General features: G+C 38.5%; 1 protein-coding gene across 1 annotated transcript in view; it reads left to right on the plus strand.

Moving 5' to 3' along the window:
* PARD6B (par-6 family cell polarity regulator beta) overlaps nt 1–20,702 on the plus strand; it is a 69,014-nt gene extending 48,312 nt beyond the window's left edge. The window contains exon 3 of the mRNA XM_053692865.1: nt 19,610–20,702. Within this exon, the coding sequence (XP_053548840.1) occupies nt 19,610–20,451 (842 nt within the window). The 3' untranslated portion in view covers nt 20,452–20,702. The remainder of the gene's footprint in view (nt 1–19,609) is intronic.
* Nucleotides 20,703–23,584: the final 2,882 nt, after the last annotated feature.

Genomic DNA, 23,584 nt, shown 5'->3' on the forward strand with positions numbered 1-23,584 from the left:
GGCTTCAGATCAGGGGACAGCGGGCAGATGAATCTGCATTGAGGTATGTGGCAGTTTTTATTTTCTGAATGGAATTGATGAGAAAAGCCTGCCATACCGTTAAAATGACATGTATGTATACACTTCAGTATTCTGGGGATGGTATTTCACCGGAACTACTGTGTTAAGGTCACTAATCCTTTTAATAACTATTCTCATGTTAAACGTTTTTGCTGGAATGTAGAATCGTTTACATTGCTGAGGTACTGTGTGAATAAATGTTTGGGCATTATTTTCCACTTGGCAGTTTTTTGCTTTAATTGTGACAGTTTCGTTTCTCTTCACTGCTGTGTGGGAGAGGGAGGGGCCGTTTTTGGCGCTCTTTGCTACGCATCAAAAAATTCCAGTCAGCTACTTTTATATGTCCTGCATGATCCGGTTCATCTCTGACAGATCTCAGGGGTCTTCAAACTTCTTTGAAGGGAGGTAAATTCTCTCAGCAGAGCTGTGAGAATTCTTATAGTGACTGTGTATAAAAAACGTTGTTTTGTTTTTCTTATGTACAAATTTAATTAGTGTTGTTTTTTACTAATGGGAACAAACCTTTGCTAAAAGTTGTGTTGTTTTAAAATTTGATGCAATAACTGTTTTTCAGTTCATTATTTCAACTGTCATTTAATCGTTAGTACCTCTTTGAGGCACAGTACGTTTTTTGCTAAAAAAGATTATAACCAAGTTGTAAGTTTTTTGCTAGTGTGTTAAACATGTCTGACTCAGAGGAAGATATCTGTGTCATTTGTTCCAATGCCAAGGTGGAGCCCAATAGAAATTTATGTACTAACTGTATTGATGCTACTTTAAATAAAAGTCAATCTGTACAATGTGAACAAATTTCACCAAACAGCGAGGGGAGAGTTATGCCGACTAACTCGCCTCACGCGACAGTACCTGCATCTCCCGCCCGGGAGGTGCGTGATATTTTGGCGCCTAGTACATCTGGGCGGCCATTACAGATAACATTACAAGATATGGCTACTGTTATGACTGAAGTTTTGTCTAAATTACCTGAACTAAGAGGCAAGCGTGATCACTCTGGGGTGAGAACAGAGTGCGCTGACAATGCTAGGGCCATGTCTGATACTGCGTCACAGCTCGCAGAGCATGAGGACGGAGAGCTTCATTCTGTGGGTGACGGTTCTGATCCAAACAGATTGGACTCAGATATTTCAAATTTTAAATTTAAATTGGAGAACCTCCGTGTACTACTAGGGGAGGTCTTAGCAGCTCTCAACGATTGTAACACTGTTGCAATACCAGAGAAACTGTGTAGGTTGGATAAATACTTTGCGGTACCGGCGAGTACTGACGTTTTTCCTATACCTAAGAGACTAACTGAAATTGTTACTAAGGAGTGGGATAGACCCGGTGTGCCGTTCTCACCCCCTCCAATATTTAGAAAGATGTTTCCAATAGACGCCACCACTCGGGACTTATGGCAAACGGTCCCCAAGGTGGAGGGAGCAGTTTCTACTTTAGCTAAGCGTACCACTATCCCGGTGGAGGATAGCTGTGCTTTCTCAGATCCAATGGATAAAAAATTAGAGGGTTACCTTAAGAAAATGTTTGTTCAACAAGGTTTTATATTACAACCCCTTGCATGTATCGCGCCGATTACGGCTGCGGCAGCATTTTGGATTGAGTCGCTTGAAGAGAACCTTAGTTCCTCTACGCTAGACGACATTACGGACAGGCTTAGAGTCCTTAAACTAGCTAATTCTTTCATTTCGGAGGCCGTAGTACATTTAACCAAACTTACGGCTAAGAACTCAGGATTCGCCATACAGGCACGCAGGGCACTGTGGCTAAAATCCTGGTCAGCTGATGTTACTTCTAAGTCCAAATTACTTAATATACCTTTCAAGGGGCAGTCCTTATTCGGGCCCGGTTTGAAAGAAATTATCGCTGACATTACGGGAGGTAAGGGCCACGCCCTACCTCAAGACAAGGCCAAAGCTAAGGCTAGACAGTCTAATTTTCGTCCCTTTCGGAATTTCAAAACAGGAGCAGCATCAACCTCCACTGCACCAAAACAGGAAGGAGCTGTTGCTCGTTACAGGCAAGGCTGGAAGCCTAACCAGTCCTGGAACAAAAGCAAGCAGGCCAGGAAACCTGCTGCTGCCCCAAAGACAGCATGAACCGAGAGCCCCCGATCCGGGATCGGATCTAGTAGGGGGCAGACTCTCTCTCTTCGCCCAGGCCTGGGCAAGAGATGTTCAGGATCCCTGGGCACTAGAGATCATATCTCAGGGATACCTTCTAGACTTCAAATTATCTCCCCCAAGAGGGAGATTTCATCTGTCAAGGTTGTCAACAAACCAGATAAAGAAAGAAGCGTTTCTACGCTGCGTACAAGATCTGTTAACAATGGGAGTGATCCATCCGGTTCCGTGGTCGGAACAAGGACAAGGGTTCTACTCAAACCTGTTTGTGGTTCCCAAAAAAGAGGGAACTTTCAGGCCAATCTTAGATTTAAAGACTCTAAACAAATTCCTAAGAGTTCCATCGTTCAAAATGGAAACTATTCGGACAATTTTACCCATGATCCAAGAGGGTCAGTACATGACCACAGTGGATTTAAAGGATGCTTACCTTCACATACCGATCCACAAAGATCATCACCGGTATCTAAGGTTTGCCTTCTTAGACAGGCACTACCAGTTTGTAGCTCTTCCATTCGGATTGGCTACGGCTCCAAGAATCTTCACAAAGGTTCTGGGTGCCCTTCTAGCGGTACTAAGACCGCGAGGGATTTCGGTAGCTCCGTACCTAGACGACATTCTAATACAAGCTTCAAGCTTTCAAACTGCCAAGTCTCATACAGAGTTAGTTCTGGCATTTCTAAGGTCGCATGGATGGAAAGTGAACGAAAAGAAGAGTTCTCTCTTTCCTCTCACAAGAGTTCCATTCTTGGGGACTCTTATAGATTCTGTAGAAATGAAGATTTACCTGACAGAAGACAGGTTAACAAAACTTCAAAATGCATGCCGCGTCCTTCATTCCATTCAACACCCGTCAGTAGCTCAATGCATGGAGGTGATCGGCTTAATGGTAGCGGCAATGGACATAGTACCTTTTGCTCGCCTACACCTCAGACCGCTGCAACTATGCATGCTAAGTCAGTGGAATGGGGATTACTCAGATTTGTCCCCTACTCTGAATCTGAATCAAGAGACCAGAAATTCTCTTCTATGGTGGCTTCATCGGCCACACCTGTCCAGGGGAATGCCATTCAGCAGGCCAGACTGGACAATTGTAACAACAGACGTCAGCCTACTAGGTTGGGGCGCTGTCTGGAATTCTCTGAAGGCTCAGGGACTATGGAATCAGGAGGAGAGTCTCCTTCCAATAAACATTCTGGAATTGAGAGCAGTTCTCAATGCCCTTCTGGCTTGGCCCCAGTTAATAACTCGGGGGTTCATCAGGTTTCAGTCGGACAACATCACGACTGTAGCTTACATCAACCATCAGGGAGGGACAAGAAGCTCCCTAGCAATGATGGAAGTATCAAAGATAATTCGCTGGGCAGAGTCTCACTCTTGCCACCTGTCAGCAATCCACATCCCGGGAGTGGAGAACTGGGAGGCGGATTTCTTGAGTCGCCAGACTCTTCATCCGGGGGAGTGGGAACTTCATCCGGAGGTCTTTGCCCAAATACTTCGACGTTGGGGCAAACCAGAGATAGATCTCATGGCGTCTCGCCAGAACGCCAAACTTCCTCGCTACGGGTCCAGATCCAGGGATCCGGGAGCAGTTCTGATAGATGCTTTGACAGCACCTTGGAACTTCAGGATGGCTTATGTGTTTCCACCCTTCCCGCTGCTTCCTCGATTGATTGCCAAGATCAAACAGGAGAGAGCATCAGTAATTCTAATAGCACCTGCTTGACCACGCAGGACTTGGTATGCAGATCTAGTGGACATGTCATCCTGTCCGCCTTGGTCTCTACCTCTGAGACAGGACCTTCTGATACAGGGTCCATTCAAACATCAAAATCTAACTTCTCTGAAGCTGACTGCTTGGAAATTGAACGCTTGATTTTATCAAAACGTGGTTTTTCTGAGTCGGTTATTGATACCCTGATTCAGGCTAGGAAGCCTGTTACCAGAAGGATTTACCATAAAATATGGCGGAAATACCTATACTGGTGCGAATCCAAAGGTTACTCCTGGAGTAAGGTTAGGATCGCTAGGATATTGTCTTTTCTACAAGAAGGTTTAGAAAAGGGTTTATCAGCTAGTTCATTAAAGGGACAGATTTCAGCTCTGTCCATCTTGTTACACAGACGTCTGTCAGAAAATCCAGACGTCCAGTCCTTTTGTCAGGCTTTAGCTAGGATCAAGCCTGTGTTTAAAGCTGTTGCTCCACCATGGAGTTTAAACTTAGTTCTTAACGTTTTACAGGGTGTTCCGTTTGAACCCCTTCATTCCATTGATATAAAAATGTTATCTTGGAAAGTTCTGTTTTTAATGGCTATTTCCTCGGCTCGAAGAGTCTCTGAGTTATCAGCCTTACATTGTGATTCCCCTTATCTGATTTTTCACTCAGACAAGGTAGTTCTGCGTACTAAACCTGGGTTCTTACCTAAGGTAGTCACTAACAGGAACATCAATCAAGAGATTGTTGTCCCATCCTTGTGTCCAAATCCTTCTTCAAAGAAGGAACGTCTTTTACACAATCTGGATGTAGTTCGTGCCCTCAAGTTCTACTTGCAGGCAACTAAAGATTTTCGCCAAACTTCTTCCTTGTTTGTCGTTTACTCTGGACAGAGGAGAGGTCAAAAAGCTTCTGCTACCTCTCTCTCTTTTTGGCTTCGTAGCATAATACGTTTAGCCTATGAGACTGCTGGACAGCAGCCTCCTGAAAGAATTACAGCTCACTCCACTAGAGCTGTGGCTTCCACTTGGGCCTTTAAGAATGAGGCCTCTGTTGAACAGATTTGCAAGGCTGCAACTTGGTCTTCGCTTCATACTTTTTCCAAATTTTACAAATTTGACACTTTTGCTTCTTCGGAGGCTATTTTTGGGAGAAAGGTTCTTCAGGCAGTGGTTCCTTCTGTATAATGAGCCTGCCTATCCCTCCCGTCATCCGTGTACTTTTGCTTTGGTATTGGTATCCCAGAAGTAATGATGACCCGTGGACTGATCACACATAACAGAAGAAAACATAATTTATGCTTACCTGATAAATTCCTTTCTTCTGTTGTGTGATCAGTCCACGGCCCGCCCGGTTTTAAGGCAGGTAAATATCTTTTAAATTATACTCCAGTCACCACTTCACCCTTGGTTACTCCTTTCTCGTTGTTTCTTGGTCGAATGACTGGGACTGACGTAGAGGGGAGGAGCTATATGCAGCTCTGCTGGGTGAATCCTCTTGCATTTCCTGTTGGGGAGGAGTTATATCCCAGAAGTAATGATGACCCGTGGACTGATCACACAACAGAAGAAAGGAATTTATCAGGTAAGCATAAATTATGTTTTTTTTTTCTTCAAAATTAGCGATACTTACATTGGAACACAGATATCTGTCAGGAATCCCTGAATAACCCTTCATATGTATATTTTTTTTTTTTTAGTAGGCAACCCAAAGTATTGATCTAGGCCTATTTTGGTATATTTCATGCCACCATTTCATTGCCAAATGCGATCAAATAAAAAAAATAGTTTATTTTTTCCACAAACATTTTCACTAACTTTAGGTTTCTCACTGAAATTATTTACAAACCGCTTGTGCAATTATGGCACAAATGGTTGTAAATACTTCTCTGGAATCCCCTTTGTTCAGAAATAGCAGACATATATTGCTTTGGCGTTGCTTTTTGGTAATTAGAAGGCCGCTAAATACCACTGCGTACCACATTTGTATTATGCCCAGCAGGGAAGGGGTTATTAGGTAGCTTTCAAATGTTAGCTTTGGTGTAGAGATCAACCTCTTTCCTGACACATCCCACCCCCTGATCCCTCCCAAACGGTTCTCTTCCCTCCCCAACCCCACAATTGTCTCTGCCATCTCAAGTACTGGCAGAAAGTCTGCCAATACTAAAATAAAAAAGCATTTTTTTATATTTATTATGCAGTGTTGAATCCCCCCCACACACAGCTTTCTAACCCTCCCCCCTCTACCTACTTGCAGCCATCTTGGGTACTGGCAGCTGTCTGTCAGTACCCAGTTTGCCCTAAAGTTTTTTTGTTTAAAAAATTTATATTAGAAATAGTTTTTTCTGTAGTGTAGTTGCCCCCCTCCCCCCCCCCCCCCCAGATCACTTTGGCCAATATTTTAATACCCCCCTCTCCCTCCATGTCCATTCTCAAATTTCATGTGTAAATGTGGCGTGCACTCCCCCCCCCCCCCATCCACCCTGCCGCGGCTGCGAGTGAACATGCACACATCGGTGTGCACAGGAACCGGAACCACCAATTGATGGGCGGGCCACCCACCACCCACCTCCCTGCTGCTGCTCCCACCAACGATCGGCACCATCAATGGCCGATGCAGGGAGGGCCACAGAGTGGCCCTCTCTGCATTGGTGGTTTTAAAAAGGGTATTGCAGTGATGCCTCAATATCGAGGCATCACTAAAATACCCTGGAAACGATCGCTTGGTCGTTAAGGGTAGTTTTTTGGAGGACGTACCTGGTACATCCTCGGTCATTAAGTGGTTAACAACATAAATATAAAAGCTGATACAACTGTAAAGACTCCAAATAAAAGAATGCAGTTTTCTCTTATACAGATTATGCAAAACAGAAAAGGTGACCACTCATCACAATCCCAGAGACCTTTCTTTTCTCTTTGAAAGAAAAAAGTCTATTTTGGTATATAAACTATTTTCTGATGAAGCAGAAACAAAACACAAAAAGTGAGAACCAATAGAGAGGTTTGCTAAAACAAAAACAACTTCATATAAGTAAATAAGGTAATATGTAGGATCAATCTTTTTGGGGAAATTGGAAATTATTTTTATAGATGTCTATGGAATACCAAGAAATCATGAAAACTGACATCCAATTTGAGAACTTATTACTCGTTTTTAAAGCCCTATAGTTATCTGTCAGAAAAACTTCTCCCTGGCTTCTGCAGATCTTTGTTTACATATTTATAAATATACAAAAAAATTATCAATCTCTTTCTAGACTTATAAAAGTGTTTTTTTCACCATGTGCGTATAATGAAAGATGTATCTTTGGTTATAAATCCCAACTAGTGGAGTAATTGGAGAGATGATTATATGGTGTTTAAAGTTGGGAGCTTCACAAGTATAATATTCTCTGGATATGACCTATGGCTCATACAGTACTAAAGTGTATCAAGTACTTTAGTTTAACACCATTAAATATTATTTGCAATCCATTATCAGGATGTTTTGATTTACTTGCTTTCCCACTATTTCCTAAAAGGAGAGTGATTTCACAGCTGCTTTGACCAAGGGTATTAAACAACATGTATAGGAAGGCTGTAGCAAACACTGCTGAGTGACCTCATTGATAGCATGGCCTTCACTTATTACGAAGTATAAACAGTGATTGGATGTCTGCTAACACTCTGTATTAAAGTGCCATAAAACATTTTGAGTTATGTGCATATTATAGAAGGCTCAACTGAGGTAAAACAGTGTGTGTGGGGGAAAAAAGCTTAAAGTGATTATCAATCCTACCGTTTGTGAAAAGCTATGATTGACCATTGGAACAAATAAAGGGGACTTTCTTTCAAGAAGTATAAAATACTTCATGGTGAAAGCTCCTTTATTTGTTTCAAGCGTTCGTCGCACTGAGCTTTTCAGGCAGCCCGCGGCATAACTCTTGGCCAATAGCCTTGCGGTAAATCCTGCACCATATGGAGAGTTCTGGCTACATGATATTCATTCCACTGTGTAATCTTACTTTTTTGATCCATCCAGTGTGGACTTCTACTTTTTATAACAGAGAACACTTTGCTTGAGCAAAAGTTTTATTTTCCGATGCAGAACCTATTGGACTGGACTGTTGGGTTCTGTTGGTGGGTTCCCAGGGAAAAACAATCTCAGCACCTCCCAGGAAACTGGGTATGCAGAGTTAGCTTTAAGCTTTTTTTTCCACCATATAATTTTTCTTTATGGAGGTTCTTAATTCAGTGATACAAGCCCTGCTGACAGAGTTTAAAGAGGCGATGTTTAACAGATTTGACCACCTGCTGTGTATTGTTCTGCTTGGGGACATGCTGGAAAGCGCTCTTACACAATAATTTACTGGAACAGAGATACCTGTGGAGCAGCAGAGGCCCATTTTCTGTTCTACAGATCAAACCTGTGACAACCCCTCACTGAATTTGTGAGATGGAGGATGTTTCACATCACTTGTTGATCTTTGACTCGGGGGGATGAAGCCAACCCTTGTGATCAGGGCTTGGATCATTTGAGTGGCCAGATGTAGGATCCTGTGGGTTCCCTTATCTTCCCACTTGATAGCTTTGCTTGCCAACTTACTCTGACGAAGTCAGTAGTAAAGGGCCCTAACTACCCGACCATTGATTTGCAGTCACATGCTTTCTCTATATTGTTCCGGGCGATTGCGCCTGGGAGAGCAGCCGGCTCACATGTGCAGAGCTGAAATTCCTTGGGGAGTGAAAGTTTTCCAGAGGCAAGGAGCGGGATAGACTGTTAACCACATTATATGCTGCAGATATTTTTAACAACTTTAATATATGGCTGCCTCGGACATTACTTCAGGTACCATGAAGGGTCTGAGTGGGTTGGAAAAAAAATATAAGGCTTTACAATAGTCGGGTAATCTCTAACTGTTGTGGTAGTCCACTGCTCTGTTTTTGGGATATGGCTACACGGTTGCTATATGTTTTGTTTGTGGTTCCTCACAGAGACTTTGCCATTTATGAGGACTTACTGTCATATATTTTAGGCTGTGAATAGAAATGTGGGACTTTGTGTAATTACCAGTAAATGCAGCAACGGTTTGTGGATTTAGAATGATGTCATAAAATGGCATTAGTGTCCCTGTATATAGATTTTCATACCTGTGATCCTTTGATAGTTGCATATAATATCCTCCAGATTAGTATCTAAAAGGGATCTTTTTCTCATAATCTAATGTACCATGGTAATCGGCTTATTACTACATAAGCGCTCCTTTGCTACCGTTTGTGTTTATTTCAGTAGACCTGCTTAAACAATGTACAATTGTAATGCACCACTATGTAATAATTAGGTACTATTGTCTGTTTTCACTTAGGTGCTCATTTATTATTTAAGGCAGATTGAACCAGATATTAGGTTATATTACATTTATACTGTATGTATTTGTGGAGTGAATTAATACTGTATTATAGGTTGTCAGAGCATGCAGGCTTGAGGAAGGTGTACAATTGTGACATGATTTAGCTATGGCTAGTAAGCAAGACAGATATCAAGCTTCTTGTATTTCCCTATTGTATAGCTCACACATTATTAAAGGGACATGAAACCCAAACATTTTTATGTAATTGTTTAGATAGAGGATGCGATTTTAAACCATTTTCTAATGTATTTCTATTATTTTTTCTTAGTTCTCTTGTTATCTTTTGTTAAAAAGCAGGATTGTATGCTTAGGAGCCTGCTCATTTCTGGAGCACTATATGGCAGCAGTTTTGCAAGAGCACTAGATGGCAGCACTATTTCCTGCCAACCCATGTAGTTCTCCAGATGCCTACCTAAGTATCTCTTCAACACAGAATACAATGGGAACAAAGCAAATTTGTTAATAGAAGAAAATAGAAAAATTGTATGCTCTGAATCGCATAAGAATTTTTTTGGGTTTCATATCCGTTTTTAATATCCCCTTTATCACAATATTTTTAGCCTTTATAGTGCTACTGTAGATTGTCATCTTTATTTCATCACCCACTTATTTGTATGATCTACAAGTGTCCTCAACAGACTTATAGTAAGTATAATTTATTACTAGATACTAGTTTCATTTATGTCTCCTATATAGTTTTTTATGTGAAAAGTTAAAGGACAGTCTACACCAGAATTTTTGTTTATAAAGATAAATAATCGCTTTATTACCCATTCCCTAGTTTTGCACAACCAACACAGTTTTATATAAATATACTTTTTACCTCTGATTACCTTGTTTCTAAGCCTTTGCAAACTGCCCCCTTATTTCAGTTCTTTTGACAGACATCCATTTTAGCCAATCAGAGCTGGCTCAGCTGAGCTCCACGTGCGTGAGCACAGTGTTATCTATATGACACATATAGTGGTGAAAAACTGTCAAAATGCCCTGAGAGAAGAGGCGGCCTTCAAGGGCTTAGAAATTAGCATATGAACCTCCCTGGTTTAGCTTTCAACTAAGAATACCAAGAGAACAAAGCAAAATTGGTGATAAAAGTAAATTGGAAAATTGTTTAAAATTGCATTCTCTATCTGAATCATGAAAGTTTTTATTTTGGACTATACTGTCCCTTTTAAAGGGACAGTCAACAGAAAAAAATTACTATTACTTATTTAGATTAGTTAATTAATGATCTTTACATCATACTCTAGCCTAATTTTCATCTAAATAAACTTTGGCAGAAAATACACTTACTAGATCTCATGTAGCGGTTTTGAAATGGCCACCTGACGACTCCTTCTCTGATGTCTCCCAAAAGCTTGAACTGCAGCACTAGTTCAGAATCCTCTCGAGTTTCGTCCCTGCGCGCTCCTTTCATTCAGTTCAGTGAGACACCCCCCTCACACTATTTCCTCTCACTTCCTTTCAGTTCTGTCTGCACAAACACACCCACACGCTTACGAGCAGCAGAAGTAGGATGGAGAGGCAGGCAATGGTTGTCTTTATATAATTTTTACTAAAATATACTCTCAAACCAAAAGTAAAGACACGAATGGTAAAAATCGTTACTGTATGTGGACTATTGAAAATATGTTGTGACATTTGCATTGTAACGTAACAGTGACACCCTCTCCGGTTATTAGTTTGTTAGCAGAGCTACTGTATTCATATTACAGTATCACCTCAGTCACTTGTCATTTGTAAAAAACATGTTGCTCAGTGCGTTGTTATAGTGGTGCGCAGCCTGCGACTCTGGTTTGTCCTTGCCAGATGCCGGTTAGTACACAGAGCTGTCACTGAAATACTGAGATATAATAAATAGGGTGTTCGGACTTTTTGAGTATTATTTGCATAATGCGGCTGGTAAGGAACCCCTTATTTATTAATATGATAAATTAATATGAATCATGCTTGCTGCAGGGCTATCTTTAGGAGACAGGTTACCGTAAGTGCCAAGCTAAAAGACAAAACTGTTTTTTTTCCCCCTCAGATAATCTCCTTTTTCCGTACCAACCGATTATATAGATGTCTTGGCACTTACGGTAACCTGTCTCCTAAAGATAGCCCTGCAGCAAGCATGATTCATATTAATTTAACATATTAATAAATAAGGGGTTCCTTACCAGCCGCATTTTTGTCTGTCAAACAGTATTTCTCTAATAGTGGAAGTTAGGGTGATGCCCCTTGTTTCTTTACAGCTACATCTACAGCTAGAAGCCTTAGCGATCTGTTTAGCTGAATTTATGAATCAAACAGACTATTTTTGTTTTTTTCCAGCTAAGAAGTTGTGTGTCCTTGTCAGTCTGTCCTTATCCCGTGACAAGTGTCCCCAAACTAAAGTCCTGGCAAGACACCTTGCGAGCTTTATATATAGGAAAAGTGGACTGACGCAAAAAGACACAGTATCCCAGATTATCTATAAGATTGTGTATTCTGTACACTTCACTAATGCATAATTAGTCCAGTGTAAATTATTTCTATTTTTGTGATTGATATATATATATCCATATTAATCAAAGGTTATTTCTACATTGCTCGATGTGAAAGAGGGGAGAAGAAACTATAGTTAAACAAATCAAGATCTCTCCTCATATTTAGACCTTGGGGGTTACTAGTTTGTAAGGTAAAGATCCAGTATACCTCCTTTTTATTAAGTTTGTTTTCTCTATCTCCTCCTCCTCTCTTCCACATAGGCACATGGTCAATACACCCTGTATTGACAATTTAGACACGTCAGCATTGTGCAGTTCTTTAAAGTGTCTTGCAACAGGTGTATCAGATTCAACATCTATTCATTTAAGATGTTGAAGAAACCTATTTCTTTAAGGAACGTTTGGTTTTACCTGTATATTGCAAATTTGACATGTTAACAAATAAACAACATGTGTCTGAGCACACGTTATGTAAAAATTGTCATGTTCCTTCTGCGTACTGTTAGATTTAAACTTCCGTCCTTCTATAACATGGGAACAAGTTTTGCAGATTGGACGTCTACATTTAACTCCTTAACGACTGAGGACGTGCAGGGTACGTCCTCAGAAAAAAGGCAGTTAATGCCTGAGAACGTACCCTGCACGTCCTCAGTGTGGAAAGCAGCTGGAAGCGATCCTGCTCGCTTCCAGCTGCTTTCCGGTTATTGCAGTGATGCCTCGATATGGAGGCATCCTGCAATAACCTTTTTAAGTCATCCGGTGCAGAGAGAGCCACTCTGTGGCCCTCTCTGCACCGGAGATCGGTGGCTACCTGCGTTGGTGGGTGGGAGCCGGACCGGGAGGCGGGTGGCGGCCATCGATGGCCATGTGGATCTGAAGGGGGGCGGGATCGTGGGCGGGGGTGGCTGGGGGCGCGCACGGGAGGGTGGGGGCGGGCGGGCGCGTGCACGGGGAGGGAGCGGGTGGGAACCGCTACACTGCAGAAAATGGGGAAATAAAAAATAAAATAAAAAATAAAAATAAAAAAAAAATAAAATAAATAAAAAATAAAATTTAAACAATCAGCAAGGTGGTGGGGGTTTGTCTGTGGGGGGTGGGGGAAGCTACACTACAGAAAAAAACAAAAAACCCCCCAAAAAAGCACTTTTTATTGTAAACTGGGTACTGGCAGACAGCTGCCAGTACCCAAGATGGCCCCCAATAAGGCAGAGGGGAGGGTTAGAGAGCGGTTTTGGGGGGGATCAGGGAGGTTGGGGGCTAAGGGGGGGATCCTACACATTTTTTTTAAAAAACCCTTTTATTTTAGTACTGGCAGACTTTCTGCCAGTACTTAAGATGGCGGGGACAATTGTGGGGTGGGGGAGGGAAGGGAGCTGTTTGGGAGGGATCAGGGGGTGGGATGTGTCAGATGGGAGGCTGATCTCTACACTAAAGCTAAAATTAACCCTGCAAGCTCACTACAAACTCCCTAATTAACCCTTTCACTGCTAGCCATAATACACGTGTGAGGCGCAACAGGATTTAGTGGCCTTCTAATTACCAGAAAGCAACGCCAAAGTCATATGTCTGCTATTTCTGAACAAAGGGGATCCCAGACAAGCATTTACAACCATTTGTGCCATAATTGCACAAGCTGTTTGTAAATGATTTCAGTGAGAAACCTAAAATTGTGAAAAATTTTACGTTTTTTTTAATTTGATCGCATTTGGCGGTGAAATGGTGGCATGAAATATACCAAAATGTGCCTAGATCAATACTTGGGGTTGTCTACTACACTACACTAAAGCTACAATTAACCCTACAAGCTCCCTAAAAGCTCCCTAATTAACCCCTTAACTGCTGGGCATGATACACTTGTGGTGCGCAGTGGCATTTAGCAGCCTTCTAATTACCAAAAAGCAACGCCAAAGCCATATATGTGTGCTATTTCTGAACAAAGGGGATCCCAGAGAAGAATTTACAACCATTTATGCCATAATTGCACAAGCTGTTTGTAAATGATTTCAGTGAGAAACCTAAAGTTTGTGAAAAAATTTGTGAAAAAGTGAACAATTTTTTGTATTTGATCGCATTTGGCGGTGAAATGGTGGTATGAAATATACCAAAATTGGCCTAGATCAATACTTTGGGATGTCTACTAAAAAAAAATATATACATGTCAAGGGATATTCAGGGATTCCTGAAAGATATCAGTGTTCTAATGTAACTAGCGCTAATTTTGGAAAAAAATGGTTTGGAAATAGCAAAGTGCTACTTGTATTTATGGCCCTATAACTTGCAAAAAAAGCAAAGAACATGTAAACATTGGGTATTTCTAAACTCAGGACAAAATTTAGAAACTATTTAGCATGGGTGTTTTTTGGTGGTTTTAGATATGTAACAGATTTTGGGGGTCAAAGTTAGAAAAAGTGTGTTTTTCCATTTTTTCCTCATATTTTATAATTTTTTTTATAGTAAATTATAAGATATGATGAAAATAATGGTATCTTTAGAAAGTCCATTTAATGGCGAGAAAAACGGTATATAATATGTGTGGGTACAGTAAATGAGTAAGAAGAAAATTACAGCTAAACACAAACACCGCAAAAATGTAAAAATAGCCTTGGTCCCAAACGGACAGAAAATGGAAAAGTGCTCTGGTCACTAAGGGGTTAAAGAAATCAACTCTTTTTAAGCCAAGCAGTGTTAGTCTTATTGGGCAAATCTGATGGAGACAGGAAATTACCCTAAGTTTTGGCCCTTCTAGTGACAAAATCACAGCCTTCCTCCACTATCTCTTTAATGATAGGATCAGTATATAAAATTGGTAAAGATTCTTTTATAATATTACAAACTTTGTGATATTCATTACTGTAAGTAGTTATGAATTTAAGTTTGGATTGTCCCTTCTCATTATTCATGTTTTTTTGTTTATACTTCAGTAACTCTTCCCTTGGTGTATGTTCTATCTCATCCCTCACTTTGTTCAGCAATAGAGTATCATAGCCTCTATCTTTTAATCTATCTGATTATTGCAGCTTGTTTACAGTATTCCTCATTCTATGTACAGTTTCTCCTGGCTCTGATGTATTCCCCCTTAGGAATACCCCTAACAACATGTCTGGGGTGGCAGGAATTATATTGCAGGATAGTGTTCCCTGCTGACGGTTTTCTGTATAAGGTAGTGTGAATATGTTCATTCTCAGACATTATCTGTATGTCAAGAAAGTCCATCAAGTGTGCATTGTTCTCACCTATAAAAGAAATGCTCGCTGTGTTAGTTTAGATAGTCACAACATTTTTTAGCCAAACTCTCATCTCCATCCAAGATGAATATCAGATCGTCAATGTACCTATAATACCGTATGATATTCTTCTTAAAGGGATTTCCATCCGCATAAATGTGGGACAGCTCCCACCATCCCATAAAGAGATTGACATAGGAGGGAGAAAATTTTGCCCCCATAGTCGTCCCACGTCTCTGCAGATAGAAATCCCTTTGAAACAAAGAAATTATGTGTCAACAGGTACTCTATGGCATTTAAAGGACCAGTAAACACAGCAGATTTGCATAATCAGCAAATGCAAGATAACAAGACAATACAATAGCATTTACTCTGAATTTCAAATGAGTAGTAGATTCTTTTCTAACACATTTTAAAGTTATATATATTTCCACTCCCCCTGTACCATGTGATAGCAATCAGCCAATCACAAATGCATATACGTATAGTCTGAGTTCTTGCACATGCTCAGTAGGAGCTGGTGACTCAAAAAAAAAAAGTGTAAATATAAAAGACTGTGCACATTTTTTTTAACGGAAGTAAATTGGAAAGTTGTTTAAAATTACATGCTCTATCTGAATCATGAAAATTTAATAAAGCCTGAGTGTCCCTTTAACAAAAACTCAAAATTTCCATATTGGTCGAACATATTCTCTATAGCAATTATACCTTTCTCATGTGAGAGATGTATATAATGATACATCAGCCACTAAAAACCTATATGTAGACTCCCAGCGACACTCTCTTTTAATCTAATAAGTAAATCTGTTGTGTCTTGGATATAGCTTGGCAAATTTTTCACTAAAGGCTGTAGAAAGCCATCTACCACTTCAGACAGTGGTTCATTCAGAGAGTCTATCCCTGCTATAATGGGGCGACCTGGAGGGTTATGTGGATTTTTGTGTATCTTTGGGAAAAAATTAAAAATAGGCATAACTGGAAATTGTACTATAAGATTCTCACAGATTGAGGTGTTGATAACATTGGTGTGTGTGTGTGTGTGTGTGTATGTATATGTATGTATCCAAATGGCATGAGGAATGAATAACTGTTGAGAGAAATATTGTGCAGTAACTGAAAATTCAATATCCAAAAAAGTTTCTTGTGTTATACTTACTAGACACCCCCTCAGTCATATGAGGTAAGTGTGATGCGTGGTAGAACCGGTTGTCTGCAGGTGATGTGATGGTTCAGTCTTTGATTGTACAATATGTAAAACTTCCCCTCTCTGCCATTAGAAATCCTTCCACCAAATTCTGGTATATATCTACACCGGTCTGAAGATTGTGTATATGCCCACGTAATCCCCTCAACGGATGGTGATGGATATTCGTTTGGTGTATTATAAATAAAAAGAGGTATAACAAAACATAGCGTAATCCTTTCTGTGCTTCAGAGCAGATCAACAAAGCAGGTGTGTGTGTGTGTGTGTGTGTGTGTGTGTGTGTGTGTGTGTGTGTGTGTGTGTACCGAATCCGAAAATCCGGGATGCACTTGGCTGAAAATCTTTTTTTTTTTTTTCTCAAATTTATTTATTTTTGCATAATTAGAGCCAATAAAAAAGCCCACACTTTTATTGAAAGTAACACACTAAAATTGGACAAAAAGATCTTAAAACTATAATATGCTACACAATAATTTTACCAAGAAAAAAAAAACCGGCAAAAAATGCCATTTTCGGCCAAAATGTTTCTGGAACCAAAATTTTGGTGCATCCCTACTTAACACAATTATAAATATCAATATACTGTATTATTCTTCATTTAGTTCTATGTAACAGGATCATATTTAACAGGTTTGTTTTTACCAATTATCCAAATAAAGTATAGTCCTAGAAAACTCATTATATGCAGAACAGTAAGTCAAGTAATGAACTTAAACAGCAGCTCTAGGCTAGCATCAAATTTGAAACATGCTACACAATAATTTTTCCCGAAAATAACCGGCAAAAAAAAAAATAGCCAAAATGCCATTTTCGGCCGACACTTTCTGCGGCCGAAATTTCGGTGCATCCCTAATAAAAAAAAAAAAAAAAAAAAAAAAAAAAATATATATATATATATATATATATATATATATATATATATATATATATATATATATATATATATATATATATATATATATATACACATACACACACACACACACACACACATATATATACACACACGTGTGTGTGTGTATATATATATATATATATATATATACACATTTCTTAATTAAAGTGCATTAAACTGTACAGAATCTTAAAGTACTTTTCTAAGTGCAGTAAATTTAGTATAGAATGCGCACAGCACACTATTCATGTGGTGTGTGTGTATCTCTATGTATGTGGTGAATATGTGTGTGTATGCTTGGCTGATGTATTTTTGTGTGTTGGTCCATAGTCATGACAGTGACATGCTGCCAATCTCCTGTCCAAAAATATTTCCTAATTATGTCACACTGAAATTTTCAGTAAAGTTATTGCATTGCCCCAGAATATTTGGGTCACTGTGCACGACGACTCAAAGAGGTACAAATTAATAAGCTTCAAACCCTCAGATGTGCAGCATTAACCACATTTTGTAAAAAATGGGTTTTAAACTTATCTTGTTAGGCAGCAATAATTTTATTATTTGTTTTCAATATCTTATGCCTTTATGGAATGCTTGCCCTGTGAGCTTATAACACATATGTAAATAAAGTATACTTTATAAAACATTAGCTAGCTTTTATTGGCATTGCATATGTTATTGTGTAATTAGCATAATTACCTAACAAACATAAACTGTAACACCAATGGAGACTAATACAAACCAGAATGTTTTTCTGAGCTTTTGAATTTTGAAGCAATTTTGCATAGTTTTGTCTCACAACTGAGACTGCATTAAATATCCTCAACAAATTTTAATAAAAATAGGGGCAAACTGCTCCATTTAAAGGGACAGTATACTATAAAATAGTTTTTTCCCTTAATGTGTTCCCAATTACTTTTTTTACCAACTACAGAGTATTAAATGTATGAGAATTTACTTTTTAAGGTTTATTTGTGTATTTGAATTAGCTGACTTTTGTGTTTTGAAGCCACAACCTAATAAAATAGGTTGAGCTTGTAGGTATAATCAGATCTCATTACTTTATCACATTGTGTACATATACCTGCTTCTTTATCTTGTATCTTTCCATAAACCAATCACCAATACTTAGAGAGAACAATGGAAAATTAAAATGTTATTACCTTATCTCTTCTTTAACCCACTGTGAGTGTAATTTCTTCTACTGGCTGTGTTAACACAGCTTGGCCTCAAGGCCAAAAACTTTCAGAATAGGTGGGGATACCAACGTCTAAATCAACTATTTTAATTGCCAATATAAGGGTAATGGAAATGCTTGTGAACAATTTAATACACTCCAGCAGGTAAAGTGGATCAATAGGAACAAATTAAAGGGGAGAACATTTGAGTAAACGGTTCCTTTAAAGGGATACTAACCCCACGTTTTTTATTTAATGATTCAGATAGAGCATGCAATTTTAAGCAACTTTCTAATTTACTCCTATTATCAATTTTTCTTTGTTCTCATGTTATCTTGATTTGAAAAAGCAGTAATAAAAGGTTAGGAGCCGGCCCATTTTTTAGTTCAGCACCTTGGTAGAGCTGCTGATTGGTTTGCTACATTTAGCCACAAATCAGCAAGTGCTGAACAAAAAATGGTCTGGCTCTAAAGCTTACAGTACTGCTTTTTCAAATCAAGATAGCATGAGAACAAAGAAATTATAATAGAAGTAAATTAGAAAGGTGCTTAAAATCTCATGCTCTATCTGAATCATGAAAGAAAAAAATTGGGTTTAGTATCCCTTTAAGGAGTGCATAATGTAGCAGTTAAAGCAATCTTCTGTACTTTATACTGCTCAAGAGCTCTTGCTTAAGGAAAGCACAATCCTAGATGCTTTTGCTGTTTCGGTCTTCAACTTTAAATGATGGAGTGTGTGTAGAGCATGGCACAGGTTTTGCAGTAGTTATTCCTGCTCAGACTTCAGTTACTAGTAATATATATGCACTACAAAGGGCAGCGGTGCAGTAGTCAGCCCCACGTCTGCCCTTATTAGAGGTATTACCAGAACATTTGCCAAGGGTACAAGGCACTAATTTGTAAATGCCATGGCACCCAAATGTGTCTGTTTTTGAATACATAAGCTCTAATGTTCTGTGAAATCCTAAATGTATTTGTTACTTTTATTATTCATTGCTCTAGGTAACCACAAATATGTGTTACTTTTCACATCTAACTGGATAATAAGAGCGACAGAAATGTATTGGCGTCTGCTCTTTAATTTTTTTTTTTTTTAAAAACATGTAAATTACAATATACATATAAATGTATATGTAATTTACAATTTTCCACAGATCACAATTCATTTTTCATAAGACTTCATTAGTATTTACTTTATTTATTTTAATTTAATTGCTGTCTAATATTTATCAATTACATTTTCTGATGCAGAGTTTCTTATTTTAATAGTTTGCTAGGCACTGGCCTTTTATGTATTTGTAGATAACTAATTTTGTTTTGTTTTCTTTCTTCTATAGAAGAAGCAGACTACAGTGCCTTTGGCACAGACACATTGACAAAAAAGAAAACTGTGCTTTTGCCAATATTGCGTCCAGATATCAACAAAAAGAAGCCCCATATGCTTATTAGTATGCCACGTGATTTTAGACCAGTTTCTTCAATTATCGATGTAGACATCCTTCCGGAAACCCATCGCAGAGTACGACTTTATAAACATGGAACGGAAAAACCTCTTGGATTCTATATCCGTGATGGAACTAGTGTCAGAGTAACTCCACATGGCTTGGAGAAGGTCCCTGGGATTTTCATATCCAGACTTGTTCCTGGTGGGTTGGCACAAAGTACTGGCCTTCTAGCAGTTAATGACGAAGTTCTAGAAGTTAATGGTATTGAAGTATCTGGAAAAAGCCTTGACCAGGTCACAGATATGATGATTGCAAATAGTCACAATCTCATTATAACTGTAAGGCCAGCTAACCAGAGGAATAATATTGTTAGAAACAGTCGAAACTCTGGAAGCTCCGGACAGTCTACTGACAGCAGTACTAGTATGCAGAGCAACATGGCACCACAGCACATTGTGCAGAATTACCATCCTGAAGATGTTGATAGTGATGAAGAGGACATTATCATAGAAGGCACTGGTGAGCCTCAGCAAATTCCTAGAGCTATACCAACCAGTGAGAGCTTTGAATCTTTAACACATCTTGAATCTTATCATGATTCTACTCAGAATGGCTTTATTCCATCAAACAATTACAGTTTGCATGTACATACCAGTGGGGACAGTTTGGAACAAATTGGAAATTTGTATGAGAAAAAAGTCTTAGAAGAAGATGGAACCATTATTACACTGTAAATATTTGATACACTGCTATCAGAAGATGTTTTGTTTTTTTTAAGGCTTGTTGGTTGCACATTTTTAATTTTTGTAGCATATTGTTTGACAATAATGCAAAAATCATTTTAAAAACATATGTATAGATTTTGCAAAGGTAATTTTATTTCTTTGACTCTTCCTGTTTTAAATTGGTTAAATGAAGGAATAAGAATCTTCCCCTTTTAGTCTCACATTCCATAGGTGAATAAAAAATGGTATTACACATTCAATGGGGTTTCAGTTTTCTTAAAAAAAAAAAAATCCGTTTTGAGATTTGACAGATAATATGCATATGATATGCATAGATTTATTCTCCTACGTTTTAATGTATTTTTATTTTTTTTACATTTTAATTAGGAAATATTTTGGGTACAAAACTATCGAATGCAAAATGTTAATTAGAACTCTTAATATTGCATATGCTACTAATACACTGCAAAGCGCTAAAAGTAGATGTGTGTCTAAAACTAACTGTAAACTGCATTAGTGAGTTAGTTCATAACTCAGCATTTCTATAATGTTGAAGAAATTTCAATGGGATTCCATTACTTATTATTTTTGACTGATCATTCTTAAATGACCATTCAACTCAACGTGTACTAAAAAAAAAAATGAAAGGTAGAAGTAAGACTGACTTATTTAATTATTTTCAAAATAATTACTATGGCTTCAATTGACATTGAAACCATCATAAAATGCATGTGTGTTGATTAATTCATTTCCTGATGGGGACAAAGCCAACAGCTATATTTGTCAACAAGGACAAATCAAATTCAACAAAACGACATCTTTCTTTCATGGTTTAAATAGAGCACACAAGTTTCCAGTTTACTTCTATTCTAAATTTGCTTTGTTCTCATGGAATTCTTGGTTGAAGAGACACCTAGGTAGGTAGTTTCCACATGTCTGGAGTAGTACATGGAAAAAGTGCTGCCTTCTAGTGCTTTTGCAAGTGTTTAACATTCTTGCAAAACTGCTGCCATATAGAGCTGCAGACACATGACTACTCCCAAGCTTATGTTCCTGCTTTTCAGCAAGAGATGCCAAGGAAACCAATACAATTTTATAATAGAAGTTAATTGGAAAGTTGTTTAAAATGGTCTGCTCTATCTGAATCCTAAAAAAAGAAAATGTTTCATGTCCCTTTAAAAGGAATCATCAACCCCTTTATTAATGAAAGCCAAGACTCACAATTAGGGTAGGAACTACCAGTCCTCAAATCGTGTGTTGTTAACTGGCCTTGTTTTCTTAAACAATTCCATCTGAGTCATCTGCTTGTGCCATGTGTGCCTAGATTGAAGTCTGAACTTCTTCCTGGTCTGTTAACACTTGTTCTGACTTAGTGATAGCACATGTGATTGTATACAATCTATTTGCATATGTAATGCATGGTATCTTTCTTTTTTTTTTTTTTTTTCCTTTTTCTTCCTGCTTGAGAAATTGTGAGCTTTAAAATGTACTTGTACAAATAACAACTGAAATAAAAATGTTATATGCCAGGGCTCGACAAACCCAGGGGCTCCTAACTTTTGGGGTTATTCTCCATATATCTATATACAAATCCAACTGTCTGGCTCCTAAATATTCTTACTGGCTCCTAATTTTTAAACATATTTGTCAAGCACTGTTATATGCGACTATACTTCTAGCTCTAGTAATGTTACAGTACTCACCTTTTTAGTTTTGGCTTCCAGTGCTTTTAATAAGTTAATTGCAGGCACCACCCTGATACTTTAGATTAGGCATGGGCATTCGGCCGCTTTGTTAGCTTCTGAATGTGGAAGGAGGAGGCCGCTCGCAGCATTCTATTTTCAGAGCCAGATTTCTTCTTGTGAACACGCAACTCAATAAGACCTGGATTTGCACAGATCTTAGTATGTTACACTTTCACAAGTAGAAATCCTGCTCCATAAAGAGCCGAAGGCTGCGAGCGGCCACCTTCATCCAATGCTGCCGAATGCCCATGCCTACTTTCAAATTGCAACAAAAATACAATACAATTCTTATGGCCTATGCTCAGTAAAAATAGAACAACATTTGTGTTTTATTTAAAGAAACAGCTATTTTAATATATATTTAAATTCTGCTGTCTTAAAGTCCCTTAAAGGGACAGTCAACACCCAACACAACATGATTTCATATTTTAAAACCCAAATGAAGATCCGCCTCCCTTCTCTATTACCTCTATCCTTCTTCAAGTAATCCTTTACCATACAAGCGTTAATCTGCTCAAAATGGTATCTCCCTTCTCTTTTAAGCCATCAGCCAATCATAATTCAATCCTGGGTCAGAATCTTCAAGCTCGTTCACGGTGTTTCGCGCAAGCACGATGCTATAGGAACCAAAAAAGCGGAACTTTATTCTGCACAATTGTTGCTGACACCAAACACATGAATTAGCTGCTGTAAGTCCGATTTCAGAGTACGATCTGAATTATTTACAAATGTGCATGCGTGATGACTTATGAAGAGCATCATCAATACCTACATGGACGAGCCTGAAATGGCATAGAGATGGGGAAGGATGAGGTTTGGCGGCCATATTTAGCATAGATTAAACAATGTATCGTGTGATTACTAGGACAAGAATATAGATAATACAGAAGGGAGGCGGTGCAGGCGGATCTTCGTTTGGGTTTTAAAAATATGGAATCATGTTGTGTTGGGTGTTGACTGTTCCTTTAAGATAGTATGTACTAAATGTGTACTTTGTGCTCTGTATGTTTATATTTACTGTACCAAATCTTAGTGTAGTCCTTTAATTTGTTTACCAATAAGAGTAACAAGAAAAAAAATACATTAAAATAACGAGGAGAATAATCATGAACATAAGATGTTTTGTAGTTGTGCACTTTTATTTTTTTATGCAGAAATAAATTCTGCATGTTTGAGCTGTGGATTTGTTGTATAAAGCTTGGGTTTAATAAGGCCATTTTTAATTTACATGTTATGAGCATGGCACTTAATATTACACTGAGAAACCATCTTGATTTACCGCATCACTAAAAGTGTGTCTTTGTATATAAACATTACTCTTCTACTTGTGCTGCTAAACTACTTTTTATTTTAATTTGTACAAACAGTTGACATAATTTAGAGGATTGTTTAATATG

This window comes from Bombina bombina, chromosome 1, assembly GCF_027579735.1.
Source record: "Bombina bombina isolate aBomBom1 chromosome 1, aBomBom1.pri, whole genome shotgun sequence".
Taxonomy (NCBI): domain Eukaryota; kingdom Metazoa; phylum Chordata; class Amphibia; order Anura; family Bombinatoridae; genus Bombina; species Bombina bombina.